Source organism: Spinacia oleracea, chromosome 4, assembly GCF_020520425.1.
Source record: "Spinacia oleracea cultivar Varoflay chromosome 4, BTI_SOV_V1, whole genome shotgun sequence".
Taxonomy (NCBI): domain Eukaryota; kingdom Viridiplantae; phylum Streptophyta; class Magnoliopsida; order Caryophyllales; family Amaranthaceae; genus Spinacia; species Spinacia oleracea.
The window spans coordinates 78,787,475-78,808,628 of record NC_079490.1 but is presented as its reverse complement, the minus strand read 5'-3'; the positions used below and the strand labels follow the sequence as shown (position 1 = coordinate 78,808,628).

The window sequence follows — 21,154 nt, the reverse complement described above, 5'->3', positions numbered from 1 at the left end:
CATTCCTCCAATTCAAAATAAATACATTTATTTCCCAGATTCGATATGATTCTTAAAATAATATTATTTTCAATTATGTAGGATTTTATTTGCCAGGGTTATGAAATGAGGGTGAAATGTCAAATATAAAAAAATTTCTATTTATAGTGAGTTTCAATTTTTTCGTTTTAGGGAAGTGCTACAATTTTTCCGTTTTAGGAAAATGTTGCAAATAAAAGAAACAGGAAAAATACTATTTTAAACATTTATTAAAAATAATATTTGAGATTTATATTGTAAGTACTACGTACTCAGAGTACGTATAATTTTGTAAGTCATATTGTAAATACTAAGGAGCCAAAGTACGTATAATATAATTTAATAATAGTCATAATGTCATATTATAATTTCACAAATATTATACTACGCAGACTACGCAGTGTATATAGAATGCTTGTATAACCATTTGGAACAAACATACATTCTACACATTTAATTTGGTCATAACTTTGTGTTAAGAAAAATATAATTTTTGAGCGACATATTAAACATATATTCTGTTGCGGAATGCGGAGTACATATATTTCATAAATTAATTTGGTCATGAGTTTTTGTTAAATATCTTATTAGTTTCCGTATAAAAGCTAGATGTCAAATTATGATTACTCCGTATATTATTCTGGTACTTACATATTACACTATCTGTAATATTTCCATAATATCTTGTGATAAACAATAGAAGTAAATGATATCTTTAAATTAAATAGTTTGTTTAGTTTAGTAAATACATATTATTTTGTACCGTATGTTCAACCATATAGATTGTTTAATCTATATACTAATACAAATGATATAATTTAGGCAATAAAAATGAAAAGTAAAATTAAAAATGGCACGTGTTAGCACCACATCAAGGCATCATCTCTTTTACTTTAATAGTATATCGATAGATAGTACGTACTTCGTATATCATAGTGTATTCAGATTGTACCCTGGAGCATATTTTCTAAGTTAATGATATCATTATGTAGATTACCAAAACAAAAAACATAAGTAAATACCACGTGTCAACTTTATTGGTAGTGTTGTGACAACTTAAGTACTACGTAGTATATATTTAAGCTATATTTCACAGAATATTCATTGTAAATGGTAATTTACTTGGTGCACCATATTCACACAAAGTTTATATAAGCACGGGAATAAAATATTTACTTATGCATGTTTTTTACATTTACTATTTTTATTTAAAATTGTAGAAAGTTTATTATCAAGAGTATCTTTAAGATTTATATTGGCAAACAATAATATATTCTTTAGTGCATATTTTACCTTAAATAAGACAATTTAAATTTAGATTAATAATTTTAATTACTTTTTTTAATTTACAAGAGAGACGAATCATGGGGTGACATTTGTCATCACCACATTGATTTCCTTTCTTTTATTATATTATATAGATGAAAAAAAACAATCTGTGTGATTTTTGATTGTGTAACATTTTCGTACTCTAAATTTATTTCTCTAGTATTACCGGTTTGTTTCCTATACTATTGGTGTCCGAGTAGCAAATAGATTTGTACGGAGGACTGTGTAATTGAATTACATCTATCTAAAATTTCAGTCTCCTTTGATATGCTGTCTTTGTCTAGCATCATTCATTGTTGCATGTGGATGATAATGTGGCATTTTATGTACATTTTTCATATTTTTATTTACATAAATTAATATACTTCGTATATATTTGGTGTTAAAAGAGGCGGGAGTTGTTAGTAGTGATGTATGTTCTGTTTGCTATGTGAAAATGTAGGTTGTTAAGCAAACATCAGGATCACGTCAAACAGACAAGTCATCAGCACGGCGCCTTCTGCAGGTTTTTGGTAAACTGTCCTTGCTCTTTTCCTCCCTTAAATGCTGGTGGTGTATAATATGGTTGACTGGTGATTGTTGTAAGAACTGTTTTATTGACAAGAGGTAAACATACCCGTAAATAGGACAAAGTATATGTTGAATACAAGATAAATTGAAGTTGGAAATAATCAGCTTTTGATTCCTGTAATGCCGGCGAAATATCACTATTTTATTAAAACTAATTAGGCTGTGTAGTTATTTCTTTCTAAACGAAATGGTAGTGGTCTTAGCTGTCAGTATCTCTCGGGCGTTCCATGAGATGTTAAACCTCATTCTTCATTCCCCTTCTGTTTAATATGTGTTGGATACTGATGAAGTCATATATGTCTGTTTGTTAATTTGCTCCAGATTTAAGTAACTTGATGTCTTCTTAAACATCAAACGAGTCTATGCTGCAGTGTTCGGATTTGTTAAAATGTTAAGTTAACTTGTCTTCAAAATACAATAAATCAGCAATGACGGGTGAACAACCTATTGTAAGTGCATGGATTTTGTCGTAGACAAGTCCATGCAAATACCTTCTGTTACCACTTACCACTTACCAGGGTCCTTGAATTTTAGTAATTGATAAATTCTCGAATTTTGGGCTTCAGTATCATCATTCCAGACTTCAACTCACTATAATGAACCTAGTGTAAGGGAAAGGCATACTAGGTAGTGAGTAATATTAGGTAGAAGACAAATTAGGTAGGTGTAGTAGAATGGTTATAAATAAGGGCACATTAGGTTACGAGAGGATGTTGAGAATTTGGTAAAGCTTAGCCTTTGGAGAGTGGTGACCACAAGTCACTAAATTTGGAGATTGGTGGCCTCAAGTCACTACTTTTGTATCCCCTTTTGTGTTCTTCATCCATCAAGCAAATTAATATAATTCATGCCGTTAATTTTCTGCTCAAAAATAGTTAGTTCGTCACACTTGGTATCAAAGCGGTACACCGCTCTGGGTTGATCTGATTTTCCAAGTTAAAAAAAAAAGAAAAAGAAAATGGAGGTCGTTGAAATATGTGTAGCACAACGAATGCAGAAGTGGATTCGAGAGGAGTTTGCATATATTTTGAGCAAGAGAGGTTGCGAAATTTCAGATCTGGAAGAAGAGCGGCGAATTCGACAAGAACTCCAAAATCACGAGTTTAACGGAAGAGACGTTATTGACTGGATCCTTAAATTGGAGGATTTCTTCCACTTTCTAGTCAAATGAAGAAGAACAGAAATCGAAGGTTTTATGACAGGCAAGAATCGAAGGGGCAGATGATGCTACACTTAGGTTCTTCAATAACGTTGTACTGGCTGGCCCGACCAACTCTGACGAAGTTTAGTGACAAGGTGGAGCACCAGAAGGTCGCTTTAAGGTCATGGCAGAGTGGTTGATGGAGGCTACGCCACTAGAAGGACGCCACTAGAAGGTCTGGCAACCAGAAAGAGGAGAAAGATCCAGTGCTAGAAGAAAGAAAGGAGGTGAAAATGAAAGAGGTTCAAACTATCAATAATGACTTTCAAACTTAATGTGAGAAAGAGTTCGATAACCTTCTTACGATGGAGTCTTCACGTTACCGGCAAAGGCGGCGCTAGTAACATCAGATATGGAGGAAATAAGGTATGGGGATTTTTTCGGTGGGTTTACTGGTGGAGGTCGAGTTCGAGTTTGAGTTGGGTGCGATTTTGCTGGTGGTCAAGTTGGAGGAGACATTAATGGATGGAAAATCATTGTCGCCTGCAATAACCACAGTGGTGGAAGAAATGTCGATAAAGGTGGATTTGAAGCAAGTGGATCAGGTGGTGGACCTGGAGAATTTTTAGGCTTAAATACCGGCGACGATTCAAACTTCTCCAGTGAAAGATTGAGCGGCGGTGTAGGGTGTAGCTCACGAGGGTCATTGTTGCAGAAATGTCTAGTTATGAAGTGTAGAAGAAGCTTCGAAGATTTTTCCTTTGGCTTGGGGAAGAAGATAGATTTATAATATGCAGAAGTTGAGGGTAATTTCGTATTTCGTAATTCTACAAAGTGATGACACAACAAATCAGAAGAGAAGAGGAAGTGAGAAGAGGAAGTCACGTGTCTTGGAGGGGAATGGGAAGAAAATTCTAGAATATGTTAGTAAGGGCATATTGATAAATGGACCAAAGGATAACATGAATACATGATTGACAAAACTAAGGAAATTTGCCGAGGAAAGGGAAGAGCTACAGGCCAACCCAATTAATTTAGTGGATTGACCCATTTAAGAGCCTTATTTACCTTTACAAAAGAAAGCCACCACTGAACCACTACTTCTCCAACCAATGGTTCATGATCCAACCCAACATCAATCATATCCAATGTTCGAGACCTGGATTCTCTACCTTACCTTTTATTTTTATCCCAAATTTCCTTTCTAATTTTCCCAACCCAAATCCTTGCAATCAGATGACTCTTCTCTCACCTTACTTTCACCACATGACAACCTTATACTCTTCCATGAAAGGCTGCAGTACCCAACAAACAGGAGCTTGAACATCGTTGATCCGCGTTGTCGAGGCCGAGAATCTAGTGCCGACTATTATCCACCTTGAGGAGACAAGGTGGACGTTTAGGGGTCCGGTATTGTAATGAACCAAGTGTAAGGGAAGGGCATACTAGGTAGTGAGTAATATTAGGTAGAAGACAAATTAGGTAAGTGTAGTAGAATGGTTATAAATAAGGCACATTAGGTTACGAGAGGATGTTGAGAATTTGGTAAAGCTTAGGCTTTGGAGAGTCGTGACCTCAAGTCCCTAAATTTGGAGATTGGTAACCTCAAGTCACTACTTTTGTATCCCCTTTTGTGTTTTTCATCCATCAAGCAAATTAATATAATCCATGCAATTAATTTTCTTTTAAAAAATCGTCAGTTCATCACACTCACTCCATCCCAACTTCTATGGTGCGTTGCGCGCGCACACACATACACACAATGTACTAGGGGATTATTGGACCTAGAACCTAACTTAACTGGATACCTTGCCTTAACCACAAGGTTAACTTATTGAATCCTTGTAGCAAAGTTTCTTGTTGTGTCATCCTTTAAAATCGTGCTTTTGGAAATATTGCTTTTGGGAATAGTGTCAGTTTATGAACCTTTTCAAAAATCAAATCAAATCGAGTACTCCCTCCGTATTTTGAAAAGAGACACACTTTCCTTAAACGGCCGTATTCTAAAAAGAGATACACTTTCCTTTTTTGACATGTTTTGGTCCCCACTTCCATTATAATAATATTTCTCTCTTTTTTGTGGTCCCTACACTTACTCATATCATCTTTTTAGTATAATAAATAATTCATCCACTACTCTACTTTCATCTTATTTTAATAAATTTAACTCACTCTCCTAAAACTATGTGCCGGTCAAAGTATATCTCTTTTTAAAGTGCAGAAGGAGTAATAGTTTAAAGGTGTTAAGACAAGGAAAATAGATGTTGAAGGATCTAGGTGGATAAGTGATAACTGAAGCCTTTGTTTTATGGTGGTTATCATATATGGCTGGGATTTCTTATAATGACCTTGGATGACAAATATTACCTAATTTGCGGTATGAGATTGGGTATGGGAACACAATCCGCCACCTAGTTTTGTTAAATTTGGCCACAAGCGTACCACTTTCGCATTTTAATTCACCTTTTCAGGTTGCAGTTCATGGAGGGAAAATTAGATAACATTGTGCACGACATATTTTATATCGACTATACTCATATTTTACTCTAAGGGATGTTAATAGTAACAAGTTACTTGTCATTTCATATACCTCATTAAGGTTTTAATGTTTCTTCATTCGTTCATCTTTACAGGCAAGGATTTAAGGATTATAGTATTTGGATTCCGAGCTAAAACAAAGCAGGTAATTTGTATGAACCACTTTGTGGATGAATTCAATTCTCCTAATACATGTATTTTATTGATGAGGTATTCCTGTTTGTTGACACTCTTCCTTCAGGCATAGTTTTGTAATATGTTATCACCTATATCCAAGACCAAATTATAATACTTCTTCCGTTCCCAGTATTATTGCACCATGTAGGTTATGCCAAAGAATTCTAGTAGTGGGTAAAAAGAAGAGAGAGAAAGACAAAAATACAAACGTGCCCATGTGATTGCAAGCATTAAATAAATCAAGAAGAGTTAATATGTAAGGGTATACTGGATATTTGTGGTGCAAAAGCAACTATTTTATTTCCTGTAATGGAAATGATGCAATTTTTGTGAAAGATCCTTATAAGGTAAATAGTGTAATATATTGGAATGGAGGAAGTAGTTTTTCTTTATGTTTTGGGTAGGTTTGCTGACATGCTCCAAAACTAAAGTTATATGTTGAATTGGTGAAATACAGATTTAAATTTTGTGATGTTCCCACCCTTCTTTTGCACTGAGTTGTTCTATTGCTAATCAATACTTCCTCTGTTATTTTTTAAGTGCTAGATCTACCTTGTACACACATATTAAGGCAACTAAAAGTTAAGAAAGAGGGAGGATCAAGGGAAAGAGAGTATGTATAAAGGTAAGAGAGAGAAAGACTAAAGCACACGTGCAACAATTAATAGTGAACTTCCATAAAAGGGCAAAGTCCGCGAGAGGATGTCAATTCATAACCCAAAAGGGCAAAACATATCGTGTATCGGTGCGTAGCAATAATAGGGAGAATAATGGACTTCCTATCTGGGAAAAAAAAATAGAGGAAGTATATGAGATGAAAAGTGTTTCATTATACTGTACCTAATGTGTCAATTGCCACAAAATTAGTATCGATGGTTGGTAACTATGTCTATTATTTATGAAATACTCCCTCTGTTTTTATTAAAATGCATCACTTGCATGGGCACATAATTTTAGGAGGTCATGCAAAATTGTTATTAAATGGGGCAAGTGGACAAATAATAATTTATTCTTTAAAGAACAACAACAATGGGGACTAGGGGTGTGCAAAAATTGGTCCGGACCGAAAAATAGACCGGACCGACTCGGACCGGACCGAAGGCAATCGGTCCGGTCTCCGGGTCGAGATATATTAATTTCCGGTTTTCGGTCCGGTCTGGTCCAAAACCCGATTTTGGACCGGACCGATTTTTCCTTAATAAAATATAATATAAATTACTTTAAAATTTAATTCTCTCCTTTAATATGTTGTAAATATTAAAATATTGTGATATATTTAATCTATATATATATATTAAAAGGCGTTTATAATAAAGTATACGTGCCACGTGTCACCCTGTTTTAGCACTAGAACCATGCCACGTCACATATTTAGCAAGTATCGTTACAACAAAAATATGTTAATACAAAGATTCGAACACGTGACCAACAAGTATATAAATAATAAGTCTTACCAACTTAGCCATGTATTTGTTGTGCTTTATTATTCTATATAAATATACTTAACTTCAAAGAGATTGATTAATTTTACTACTCTTATCACGATGCAATAATTATATAACACTTTAAATTTTATTAAAGAAATAACTAGCAACTTTAATTTTGTGGTTTTTGAATATATATTTTTTCCATTTGCGACCTTAGTTTTAAAAAGCGCGCTTTTTTGCGCTTAAAGCTCGGAAGCTCACAGCAAAACGCTTCTGCTAGCCGAAGCCTAGCGACATACAAGAAGCGCGCGCTTCCTAGCGCTTCCGCGCTTCCTAGCGCTCTTGCGCTTCCTGTAGTCTGGGCACATCAGACCCTCCTTTTTTATAAAAAATAAAGTCGCGTGACTCTTAATCTTCTTTTTTAAAGTATCACGTGATTTCTTTTTTATAAAAAGCGAATATTTGGGAAGTTTTTGAAAACCCTAGTGCAATTTTCTCCCGTAGCCGGATTTCTCTAGCCTTCCAGCTGGATTTCCCCCGTCGGATTCTGAAATTTTCTTTCATCGTTTTGATTACTCTTTTTTTTTCATCTTTTCTTTCCAATTTTCTCCATAATTTTTGAACTTTTGAAATTTTATTATTTCTTTTCGGGTGCGCTTCGCCTACGAAAAGCGTGCGCTTTTGCTTTTCGCTTTGCGCTTAAGCTCCAGGGCCCTTTTGCGCTTCAGTGCGCTTCACACTTTTTAAAACTAAGTTTGCGACACATAAAAACAATTTTCTTTTACGTAAGTTTTTTTTTTCTTTTTAAAAAGTCAAACATACTTATATTATTCAAAGTAACATCCCGAGGCATAGCTCGGGCAACACACTAGTTTTAGCTTCCAAAAAGAGCCTTAAACAATTGTTTTGTTATTTATTATTTTTTCTTTTTTACCATATTTTTTAGAAAAAATAAAAAATATATAGAAGGTCTACAACCGATCCAAACCGGTCCGGTCCGGTTTTGGACCGATTTTTCCGGTCTGGTCCGGGTCCGGTCCGAGCATAATTGGTTTTTTCTTTGGGTCTCGAGTGATCAAAATTTCGGTCTTCAGTCCGGTCTGGATTGGTCCGGTCCGATTCGGGTTTGGACCGATGAACACCCCTAATGGGGACCATGATGGTGATAGCATGTGAGAGATGGTAATTTTTTTAATTATTTAAGTGGCGACCATGAAAGAGAGAAACAATAAGATATTTTGATTCGGGATTAATGAAAGAGAGAGAAATAATAAAATATGGTAGAAAGTTATCAAATGTAGAATTGATGCATTGAAAAAACACCCATAAAAGACAAGTGATGCATTATAAAAAAAAAAACCCCGAGGGAGTACAAATTATTTTTTGAGGGAAGAGTACAAATTATTTAAGATTGCTGGATTTTCTTTTTCTTCTAAGTCAAAGCTCCAACGTGATGTAACACGACTTTCATCTCAGCGTTATTTGTTTAATTAAATTAACAACACTCATCTGATACAAATTTGGTTCCCAAATTAATGAAAAGTGAAATGGGTTGGTAGATAATACACTTACCTCAAGTCTTATATGTGACCAGCCACACCATCGACTTGATGGTGTGTCGTGTTCACACTTATAAATAAGCCCATCGTGTTGGTTAACGAAACCTTAAAAGTAACATCATAGAAAATAAACACCGGCATAGAAAGTCAACCTGTACTGTGTACGCAACAACGCGGTACTTTGCTTCTGTGGAAGATTTGGAGACAGTGGGTTGTTTTTTCGAGCGCCAGGAATTGAGATTGCCTCCGAGAAAACCAGTGGTGGAACGACAACTATCGGGACAACCTGCCCAATCTGCATCTGACCGGGCAATATAATGTATAAGTAACATCGACATAGAAAGTCAAATAACACCGGTGTATACAAAGAACTTCTAACATGAATTGAAGAAATTCCAATAACTAAAAGTAACACCAGCATAAAAAATCAAGTAACAACCGTCTATACTAGGAACCTCTAACATGAAATTGAAGAACATGCAATAAAACAAGAAAAGTAATAACGAATACAATGTGTAAGTAACACCAATAAACCTCTAACATGAAATTGAAGAAACTACAATAAAACAAGAAAAATATCATCAAATACAATGTATAGGTAACACCAGCATAAAAATTCAAGTAATACCGGTCTATACAAGGAACCTCTAACATTAAACTGCAATAAAACAAGAAAAGTAACAGCGAATACAATGTATAAGTAACACCATTCTATAGAAGGGAATCATTAACGTGAAATTGAAGAAACTGCAATAAAACAAGTAAGAAACAGTACACTCTATAAGTAACATCAACATAGAAAGTCAAGTAACACCAATCTATACAAGGAACCTCTAACATGAACTGCAATAAACAAAAAAAGTAACAACGAATACAATGTATAAGTAGCACCAGCATAGAATGTCAAGTAACACCAGTCTATACTAGGAACCTCTAACATGAAATCTAAGAAACTTTAATGAAACAAGAAAAGTAACAGCGGATACAATGTATAAGTAACACCAACATAGAAAGTCAAGTAAGACCAGTCAATAACCTTCTCCATAATAGTTGCGCGAGGGAGTCGCCTGCGCGCGTCACACAGGACACGCCTTTATACAATGTATAAGTAACACCATCATAGAAAGTTAAGTAACACCAGTCTATACTAGGAACCTCTAACATGAAATTCAAGAAACTTTAATGAAACAATAAAAGTAACAGCGAATACACTGTATAAGGAGCACCAACATAGAAAGTCAAGTAAAACCAGTCAATAACCTTCTCCATAGTAGTTGCGCGAGGGAGTTGCGCGCGCGCGTGACACCATCAAGTTGATGGTGTGACCGGTCACACAGGAGACGCCTTGATACAGTTATGCATTAGACTTTGATACATCAAAACAGGGGTATACATTGAGTTGAACTGATGCTGGATACAACCTAGATAGAGGGAGACAACCTCTAAACATGATTCTCTAACAATCAACAACAATTTTCCCTCTTAAGGAAACAATTTGATTTCATATTGCCGTAGTACCCTAGTCGGTAATTTTGCGTCATTTCTGGTCCTTTTCGGTTGCAATTGTGGTAATAGGTATAGTGCCAAAAAGCATAATTTCACAGGTGTAACATTGTGCTTTACTGCCATAATTTTTTTGGAAGTTATAAAATATAGTTAGACAATGCCATAACCTCATACCAGGTTGAAAGTTAGGACATAGTCCTTTTATCCGAAAGGTTTGGAATTGATGTATCGGACACTCGGTTATGTACAGGGTGACATAGGTCGTGCTTATGTAACTATTATATTGTACATTGGGTCCTTAGAGCTCTACCATTGAGTAATTTTCAGATTCCTTCCACGTTATGTGTAGGTATCGTGGCGAGTTTGATAGGATTGCAAGTTTGCAACATTGTTAACTTGATATCTGGCAGTGGACAATGTGTTTAAGTCATGCTTGTGGTAAATGTGGCACACATGTTAGTCTGACTCTTTGTCCTTCAGACTCTTGGATATTCCATTGACATCTGATTTCCTAACAATAGTACTTGATAGACAGCTTATGATTCCACAAATTCTTCTAAATTCATAGGCTTCTATGGAACTAGTAAAATACTTATTTGAAGAGGTTTTTGGCTTAGACTCTGTTTTGTTGGACTTATTTTGGCTTATTTCAGATAAAATAAGTTCGGATACGTTCAGATATTATAAGTTCAGTCAAACACAAGTAAGTTTATATCAGAAAGAAATAAGTTTTTTTAAGTTCAGATAAGTTCAGATAATATAAGACAAAATAAGTCGAATAGAATGGAGCCTTAATTGTATAACATGACTGTTAGAGAAGAGTAGTTACTATAATATATTTGTCACCTACTTGTGGCTGTGTGGGATTTTGGGAAGTAGACATATCTGGACAAAACTCTTGTCACACAGTGACATTACCCTATGATTACATATTATAAATTTTGCATCTTTGACTTGTCTAGGAGACTTGGTGCTGATTTTTTTCTCCCTTCTAATGTGGTTTCTGAACTGCGAAATATGACAGAGACGTGCAGTGTTCGAAGCACTTCTGAGGTGTACAAGACCGACAAGATTATGGGATCTTTATGCTTTTATTTGTGGTCCTTCTCAATACAGTGGCAATAATCCAAGGGTTCGGCTGTTAGATGAATATTTTCGGCTTCTTGGAATACGTTCCCACATTCAGCCATCAGATGATATGATTGATGAAGGATCATTTGCATTGTCCAATAATTGGTGGAGAATAAGCAGTATAAATTCCAACTACACATTGTGTGCTACTTACCCATTCGCTTTGATTTTTCCGAAATCCATTACGTGAGTATTATTGGCTACTTCCTTGTTTAGGCTTTAATACAAATTGTGTTCTCTATAAGGCAGTGAAATTTCATCTTGGTGTTAATTCTAGTGACGAAGAAGTATTACAGGCCTCAACTTTCCGGGCTAGATGTCGGCTGCCTGTAATTTCATGGTGCCATCCTGGTAGGCATTCTCAATAACTTAGACTATTTCATTGCTCTTTGTATTTGATGTCTCTTTCTGACTGTAGTCATGTAAAACCATAGTAACTGGAGCTGTTCTAGCACGCTCATCTCAGCCATTAGTTGGTCTCATGATGAACATGAGGAGGTAATCTTGGTTTTGATTCATAGGTTTAAGTTGTTATGAACTTCAATTTTGTTGGAAGTCTACAAATGGTTGCTATTTTTTGTCCACAGCAATGCTGATGAAAAACTAGTGGCCGCACTTTGCACACAGTTTGCTAGTTTAAAAGAGGGGAGAAGGTGCGTTTGCTTATCTATGATTGATATCTCTCTGTAATAATTCTAATAAATGTACTTAGAATTAGATGTTACCCGTGTCTTCCTTGTTTCCCGGTCACAGTTTCTGGCCTTTAGTTTCGTCTTTTAGTCAACTTTACAACCTACAGGTGAAATAATCCATCTTAATTGTCAAACTTTTTTTATGTCTTGAGTTTTGATTTCAGTCATATGACCGTTGTTTTATGTTGTTAAGTAAAAAATAATATTAGATGAATGTGATAAGTCATAATTGGAAACCTTAAGAACTGTCTTGATGTTAAAACCAATATGGAAAAAAGGGATTTTGAACCCAAAATTGATTGAACAAATTGGTGTGTCAATCTTACTCAGGGTCAACCCGTTGAATCAGTTGCTTCATTTGTTTGGTACATTAGCTATTGTTAAATGCAAATAAGAGATTCATATTGACTTCATAAGAAACTTCCAAATTGTTGGAAATAGGAAAAATTACAAAAATATCAAGTGTTTTAGGCAAAATTAGTTTTTATATTGATTTTAGGGAGACAAGATATTATATTTTAGCCTCTCACAGATTTATAGATGAAGAGATAGAGGCGTAGAGCTATGGGGTCGAAAAGTTTGAGTTACAAATTTGTGTTAACGTACACAAACCCAAAATGAGTTAATGAGAACGCCTGTGCATGACCCAGAATTGAAGTTCCGTTGCTTAAACCAGTCCCTTAGTCATCAATTTATAAGAAAATTTTGATAGGGGTGGCAATGGGATGCAACTGGGGAGATGTGTGGTGACTGAAAGATCTATACTTCCTTCGTTCTTTGATTGTCGCAACACTTCTATGTTGGGAAGTTTCGCAGTTATTGCACATTCTGTTTTTGGAATGAACTTTATTTCTCTCTTCTCTTTTCCTAATGACAAGATTCTTTTGGTACAAAAACTTTTACTTATTCTTAAAATTTGTGCCAAGCTGCCAACCAATCTACTTGCAAATGTTGTGATAAATTAAAGAATTTAGGAAGTATATTCTTTGATAATGAATTCTTTTGTATGCTATAATGAGGAGCTGCTCATTTCTTTCCTTCTGTTACTGAGTTTATTGATAAAAAATATGGTTTTCCCTTAGCTTGTATGCTGTTGTAAGTCAACTTATGTATTTAGTGATCCCTCACTCTTTCTTCCTGTCATTCACTGGTTGAGATACTTCCGCCCCATTGGTGGTTTTCTAACATAATTCTTTATTACTCACCAAAAGATAATGATTTTAAGTAGGATGTTTCATGTCTGTCTTTTTTATAATTTGATTGAGGTGTGAATGTGACTACTAGGAAGTTATATATTGCTGATGCAAGACCCAGGAAAAATGCTTTAGCAAATGGCGCAATGGGAGGTGGTTCTGAGTCAGCTGCTAATTACTTCCAGTCAGAGGTTCGTCTCAAGATGTCCTGCTCCTCTTTAAATGGATGAATTCTTTGATACTCCCACTTGCCTATTTCTGATGCTGGCACAATCTTTGATCAGATAGTTTTCTTTGGCATAGACAACATACATGCCATGAGAGACAGCCTATCCCGTCTTAGAGAATATTTGGATACTTATGGGACCACTTCATCCGATGGAATGTCTTCCTATCTTGTAAGATTTGATCTTGGGTTTACTTTCTTGGCATGAAACCTACATTATCTCTGCTAATTTTTTTTTTGTTCACTGGACTGCCTCTATTCCTTATTATCTGACCACTTACTAAATTTTCTCATTCTATATCATAGTTCCTCTGTTTATCTTTAGTTGAACGTTTCTATTTTGACATTTGCCATTGCATAACTTCAATCATTAATAACTATATTTTGTAAATAAATTGCTTCATGACAAATTGAGGGTCCCTGTTTTTGTATATGGACGGCACTCCCTTCCTGTCTCTCAAATATAATATTTTATTACCTTATGAAACTAATAGAAGGAAAAGAAAAGGAAAGGAAATTGTGGCTCTCATATTCTTTATGGAGGTTTGGATTGTATAAATTTCATTCCCACTTTACCCTTTGGTTGAATGAGGTCATCCAAAGGGGTGTGTAATTAGGCTCTCAATCCAAGTGGCGTTGTTGGCTTGGGCTTTCTCCTCCTAATTGGGTAGTGTTTCTTTTTGCTTGTACTACTCATCCCACTGTAAGTCGGTCAAAGGAGTAAAATTTCATGTGCAAATGAAAATCTCATCTACATCATAGTTTTATAGCTGCCAGCCGTTAGTCGTCATATCTTCAACTTTTCTCTCCTCTCTTCCTCTATGCCAAGTGAGAGCCTTGCGGCCTCTTTTCTGTGTGACAGTGGCAATTGGCAATTGTCTAATGCTCATCCATCATCAACAAATAGTATGGCACTATGGCGGGTGTTGGCAGTTCCAGGCAACACTCAAGCCCTTGTTTGATCTTGGGGAATTTCGAACAAAATGTTGATGGAAAAGAAGTTTTGCATAGGGGGGTCTGGAGGTGAAATATAGAGCGTCTAGTTGTGAGTGAAACCCTAGATGCGAGTTTATTTTTATTTTATAATTTTGGGCACAAAGAAGTTGGGTCATATTATTTTCCTCTCATTGTCAGCCTCCTATTCTGGACCATATTAGGTCGACATGAGATACGCCTTTTAGATAACTGCTTGGAATTATAAATTTTGACTATTTACTCGGAGTCCTGAACTGTTGCTAGAATGATCTAATTACATACACTTGTAAAGTCGCGTAAAATTTGTGGACTCAAAGAGAATGTGCTTGTTCATGACGTGAGTTTTAAACATTTGCAGTCTTGTATTTGTTGATTATGGTTATGTTAGCTTATAGGCTGTACACTTTCTTTGGACAGAGGCATGGTGGATCAACCTGGGGTGGTGGTAATCTCAGTAGTATGTCTACTTCAGTGTCATCACTTGGTGACAGTGGGTGGTTAATACATGTCCAAGGTGTTTTAGCTGGTGCTGCCTGGATTGCTGCACGAATAGCAAAGGAATCTGCATCAGTTCTTGTTCATTGCAGGTTTGGAAATTCCCATTTTTACACTAACATTCTGTCAAATTTTTAAGAATTCAGGAAGCTGTTTCTAGCTTCCTTATGTCTTTGATTTGGTCATTTGTCATATTTTTCCATGAAACATATTGCTTAATGTCCAAAAAGGATGTTAACCATTTCCGAATTTTAGCATCCTAGAACATGGTTACTAATGTTGAGTGGCACAGTTGATTTTGTTTTAGTGATAAATACTGTCACTATTCAAAATTTTGTGAAATGTTCATTTTCAAAATACACTACCATTTTCTTTGTCATAAGCAGCTTTTTTTAAAACTTTAGTACAATGAGGAAATGTGGGTAAAATTGATTAAAAGTGCGGAACTCCTTAATTTTTGCTTTTGATTGGTTGTTGATAAAGAAGACTATGGAAAAGTAAAACGAAATCAATCTGGGTGACGCCAACAGCTACTTTTTGCCTGATAAGTTTCTCCTTCAAAAGTGATGAGTGGAAAACAATGCAGATAAAAAAATACGATTATGTCTGAGAAATCCTCTATTATTTAGTGAAATTATCCATAATGAGTTAATGACAAAATCGAGCAACTGAAAATTAAATATTTACATAGATTTCTACAATTTTACCTTTCAAAGAGTTCCATAGTTTTACTTTTTTCCGTATCTCTACATTAAATGGTTCTAAACATAGTGAGTTCTGTAATAAAGTGTAATGTTTTGGTAATCTTACTTCAGTTTTCAAGTCTGGCGTTTAAGTATATTTTCTGTTAAGGGTCTTAGACTCTGTTTATTTCGACTTATTTTAACTTATTTTGACTTATCTTAGCAAAAATTAATGCAAATAAGTTCAGTTTAGATAAGTTCAGCAAAAATAAGTTCTTTTCAGACAATTTAACACACAAATAAGTTCTTTTCAGTAAAGACAAGTTCAGATAAGTCAATTTCAGTCAAATTCAGTTGAACTAAACAAAGCCTTAAAAGACTAGGATCCAAATTAAATAGTTTATACTTCCTGGAAAAAGTGGCCATTGAAACAGGCTATTAAAACTTGTAAAAACATGTTTATCTAGACAAACAAACTATCAGGCTTTCATATTGTTTTTTTTCGCAAGTTGTAAATATGAGGTTGCACGATGTGCTTATGGCCTGTAAATGCTGCTTGTGTAAGATGGCGGTGAGTGAATTATGTGTGTATTGGTCTGCTTTCTATCGGTTTCTCGGGTATCTTGATAATAAGTGGTTAATTTTTCAGTGACGGTTGGGACAGAACAACTCAGTTGGTGTCACTAGCAAGTTTGCTGCTTGATCCTTACTATCGGACAATCAAGGGTTTTCAGGTAATGCTGAGGATTTCTAAGGCTTCTGCTTTATATATATTGAATACACGTGAATCATTAAGTTCTTGTTTTGACGTTTAAATTTGTTTATTGGAACCGGTATAGTTTCTTTCTAAATATGCAGATAGGAGAAAAGAGATAATGTGAAATCAAAGATTTAGGAACATCGTTAACCAATTACTACAGGAAAGAAGACAAAATAAAGGTGTAAAGCTATTTTGTTTTGGTGGTATATTTAACGTTTCACCTCGAAGATTAGCCAAGTCTTGAGATCAATATATGTTGAAACGGATGCTGTTCCATGTCTGTAAATTGAAGTACTTGATGCTTTTACCTCATTTCTGATTTGTAAGGACATTTTACTCTGAGTGGCAAACTCTAAGACAACTTGTCTAAGATTAGGAAGGAAGGAGATCCTCAGAAGTAGACTACTGGTGACCCTTCCACTCTTTTCGTCCAACTTCTATTTATAAGGGCATAGCCGTTACATATTATGAATCTGATATACAATGGGTTAAGTGAAATTGTTTCTGCAACCCCTCACTAACACTTGCTGCGAGCTTTTGAATTGCAGTATTAGATATTACGGATCATCACTAAAGTAGTTAGACTTGTAACCGTTATAGCTTGCTTCATATGTTGGCTTCTAGAAATTGCTAGAATCTCTTATTTTTGTCACTAGTGTAAAGTATTGAAGTGTTATAAATGTGTGTTTGGTGGAACTTACAATCACTTGAATCATATTAGCACCTGGTACACTTTTGGGGTAATTAGTAAAGTCTTTTTCACTGATGAATAAACATTAACTTGCATCTGCAATAGCAATATCCACGACCCACCTGACTAACCTTTTAATAAAATACCAGCACAAATAAAACAGGACCTGCAACTATAAATAAGAGCTTGAGGTAAGCAGGACCAAAATATGAATGGAAACCCATGCCCTTATCACCCTATCAGAGGCAACCGAACAAGGATCTGACTCACTTCAAAGAAACTTCACTTATCGACAATTTGCACTTGTCATTCATCGACTTGTTAAGCTTATGTAAAATCATCAGAATCTTATTTGCTTGATAACAACTTTTATCAGACTTTTGAGCTTATGATACTGCTATATTTCCACCAAAGAAAAAGTAATATAAAGAGTTTTATAAAAAGTGGAGTCTTTACTTGTGCACTCTATCAAGATAACCAAGACCCACGGATGCACTACAATGAGTTTCAATAAGACAATAACGATAGAAATGTATTTTCTAAATAACAATATGTGTAGAAAATGAAAAAGCTATTAGAGCCCCAGGCCCCAGCAAACCCATACAAGAACGTGAGTAGAAGTATTAGACATCCTTACGGAAAATAAGAAGGGAAAAAGAAAGCATTTGTAAAGCATTTGTGCGTTATACACTTTATGTCAGCTAGTGGCCTTGGGTCCCTTTGCCAAAAAACATGCCGTGGAGTTCATGTGTAGCCTCCTTTATTTAACATTGGAGGATATGTGCCCAAAAGTTGAAACTTTTTGGGTCTCAGTGACCTGTGTCAAAATATAAATGTTTTAGGAGTTGAATTCATAGACCAACACTTAGGCTCAGTGTACTTTATGTTTCAAAGATTTTGTACAAATATGAGTCTGACAAGTGATATCCTTTTTCGCCCTTTATCATCAGGCTCTTGTTGAGAAGGATTGGCTTGCTTTTGGTCATCCATTTTCTGATCGTATTGGTCTCCCAACTTTATCCGGGAGTGGAAATATGCCTCTAGAACTGTCTACCACTGGTAGTTTCCATTCATCTCCTATACGTCAGCAGCCTGCACCGCTCACACAACCATCAGGCTCTTCACACACCCAAAGTTCACACAGTTATTCACCTATCCTTTTGCAGGTAAGTCTGCTCCCCTTCCTCTCAAGACCTCTGGTGTTTGTATTTTGAACATTTTTGTGCTATAATTGCATGTGGATACAACGTGAGTACCTTTCCATTGTCCCTTTCGAAAGTTCGTTATGTTTAAGAAATCAGTCTCTCTACTGATTCTTGGCTTATCTCATTTGGAAAAAATAAAATTGTTGGTTCATTTCAGTTATAGGTTAAAGAAAGATATCTCATAAAGGCTGTAGGTTTCACTTATTTTGTTTTGTTTGATGCCTGTGCACATCCGATAAAACACGTTCTTGCGCTCAGAATGATGGAGGGCATCTTGTGCAAGTTTTAGTATGTTGAAACAATGAGTTTGTTGAGGTTGTCATAAAGTTTCAGTTGTTTGGTGCTTGTTGGAACATGGTCGATAGAACTTCAGTTTGGTAATTCTATATTGATATTATATATTTATATGCTCAGAAATCTGTTCTTTTTCATTAATTTGAGTTTCTTCAATTCAAAGTTATATATTAGTGCATGTTGGACTTTTATGGCGAAAATGAGTGTATCGAAGTTGTCGGCCTATAGTTGGTTCAAGCATTTCCTTTACGCGATTATTTGACAGCTTAAAAAAATACTGGGCTAATCCAGCTAATCTTGCTTGTGTAATAGAAAGAACCTTTCCAATCTTTGGTTAGTTTTTGTTGAATTTGCCCATTAGAGAACACCATTCTGCCTTTCTTCCTCGTTCCTGTTTGCTGGCTAAGAATTTGTTCCTCCATTGACCATGAATTTCAAATTTTGCAAAGATTATGATGAACAATCCTCGCATGAATTGCTAAGGACCCAATATGCCCAGTTCAAACTTTTGGCTCTACCCATGAATTTCTACTGGTTGGGTTACTTGTTTAAAAATGGGAGATAAAATCAGCCCCACCTGTCTGCAGTATGATATCAAAATGATTCCTATAGCAAGGATTCCTCCTCCCCCATTATATCATGCTTTATCCCTCGTCTTGTGTGCTGTATATGTCCTTTTATTTCTGTTGCATTTTTAACAGTTGTTCTATTCTAAAGGATGGCAATGCTGCTGTTATGCAAGCATCGTAGCTATCTAATTCTTGACTTTCTTTGCTGCAGTGGGTCGATTGTGTTTCACAGTTATTGCGAATGTATCCTTTCGCTTTTGAATTTTCTTCGGTGGGTTTCCTTTTCAGTTCTTTCGCATGTATATAATGAAATACTTAAAAGATTTTTATAGTCTAATGTTGAAGGGTTGATTTGTTATTTTTCTTGTCAATTGCAGGCCTTTTTGGTTGATTTTTTGGATTCTGTACTCTCTTGTCGCTTTGGAAACTTCCTATGTAATAGGTATTCTTCAGTCTTGTGCATCTTCAACGACTGAACAGTAGCATGGCTTGTTTTGAAATGTCCCTACTAACTACTGTTTGTGCTGTCATTTATACTATCCCAGTACCCCTTTAGGAAAAAAGCTGCTAATCAAGTTATCTATGTTTGTGCACTGCCCAAAAATCAGCCACCCATATTTTATAAATTTATTCAAAAGAACTTCATTTCTAATTTTTTCTTGTTGTGCTTTCTTTTATTGGCAAATGTCTGTGTATCAGATATTCTACTCCTTTCAAAGTAAGCTGCACTTCTACTTTTGCGTAGTCTCCAAAAATAGACCAGTCTTCAATTTTAAAATTTATATATGAAAATTCTGTCTATATGATCTCCATTACTTGCAGCTTTTCACTTAATTTTTGGTAATTTCTTTTGCTAATGTAATTGATTCTTTAAACCATGGAACCGACAAAAGCTTAGTGTCCTATTAGACAAAAAGTTACAGAAATATTATCCTTACGGAGCATAACAAATCCTTCCTCTATTCTATATTAATTGCTACAAAGGGGAGGGGGCACAAATAAAGGAGGCCATGTGAATAGAGAGGGATACTCGTCTATTTTGAAACTTTTTATACCTTAAAACTAAATGAGGATAGAAAACATTAAACGTGAAAGATAGAATTCATACAATTCACACCTGTTTTTCTTAGAACACCCAGCCACTGATACCAAATCTCTCACACTCAGGCACTGTTGTTTAATTCAAATTTTCAGTTAGAGGTTCTTTATTAAAGAACCCAAGGGTTTGTAAATTGAAATACTGATTGAAAGAATACTACGAAAGACAGTATGCTTGGGTACTTTATATTAGATGCTTGTTTATGGTATAGAAATTATGATGATAAAAGGGTGGTCTGAGGATGAGGAATTGCTGGGTGGGATTTCATTAATATGGTCCCTATCCCTTGTTTGGCATGATGGGAGGGAATTATTAGTTGAAGGAATCCCACCCACTTATACCTGCCCCCTCATAGGTTTTGTTTGATGCCATTAAAGGGGTTTTAGTCCCCATTGCAATCCTCACAAACAATCTCATGCCCCTTGAAAAAACAACTGCCCCTCCCTTTTTGGGATTGATAATCCTATCCCCACCTCATTCCACTGAATAAATTCCCCAACCTTTAGTAAATTTGTGATAAAATAGAAATATTGAAATAAGTATTTCTCACTTATGTCATGTTCCCAAACACACTGGAAAGCTTAGGGTCCATTCGGTATCGCCCTTAGTTCTCAGTTTTTTATTTTGAAGGTCATATGATTTAGGGTCGAATCATGAACTTAAACCGATACCTATAATAATGATATTGATTTTGAAAACTAATAACAAAGAACTTAAAACTACTTTTTGTGGTTTGACGTTTTTTATTTATTTATTATGTTTTCTAAAAAACAGAAAACTGGGAAAAAATGGTAATGAATGGGCCATAGGGATGTTAATCAATTTGGAGAGAGTACTTCCATGATGGCGGTTGCGCAAGGGGTGGCAACAGCAGAC

The 21,154-nt window shown here is 35.4% G+C and overlaps 1 protein-coding gene across 1 annotated transcript in view; it reads left to right on the top strand.

The window, feature by feature from the left end:
* LOC110791261 (phosphatidylinositol-3-phosphatase myotubularin-1) overlaps window positions 1-21,154 on the top strand; it is a 42,812-nt gene that overhangs the window by 8,262 nt on the left and 13,396 nt on the right. The window contains exons 5-17 of the mRNA XM_021996017.2: window positions 1,790-1,859; window positions 5,692-5,741; window positions 11,290-11,582; window positions 11,674-11,747; window positions 11,831-11,894; window positions 11,984-12,049; window positions 13,373-13,472; window positions 13,566-13,679; window positions 14,900-15,069; window positions 16,310-16,394; window positions 18,062-18,277; window positions 19,391-19,450; window positions 19,557-19,621. Coding sequence (XP_021851709.1) covers window positions 1,790-1,859; window positions 5,692-5,741; window positions 11,290-11,582; window positions 11,674-11,747; window positions 11,831-11,894; window positions 11,984-12,049; window positions 13,373-13,472; window positions 13,566-13,679; window positions 14,900-15,069; window positions 16,310-16,394; window positions 18,062-18,277; window positions 19,391-19,450; window positions 19,557-19,621 — 1,427 coding nt within the window. The remainder of the gene's footprint in view (window positions 1-1,789; window positions 1,860-5,691; window positions 5,742-11,289; window positions 11,583-11,673; window positions 11,748-11,830; window positions 11,895-11,983; window positions 12,050-13,372; window positions 13,473-13,565; window positions 13,680-14,899; window positions 15,070-16,309; window positions 16,395-18,061; window positions 18,278-19,390; window positions 19,451-19,556; window positions 19,622-21,154) is intronic.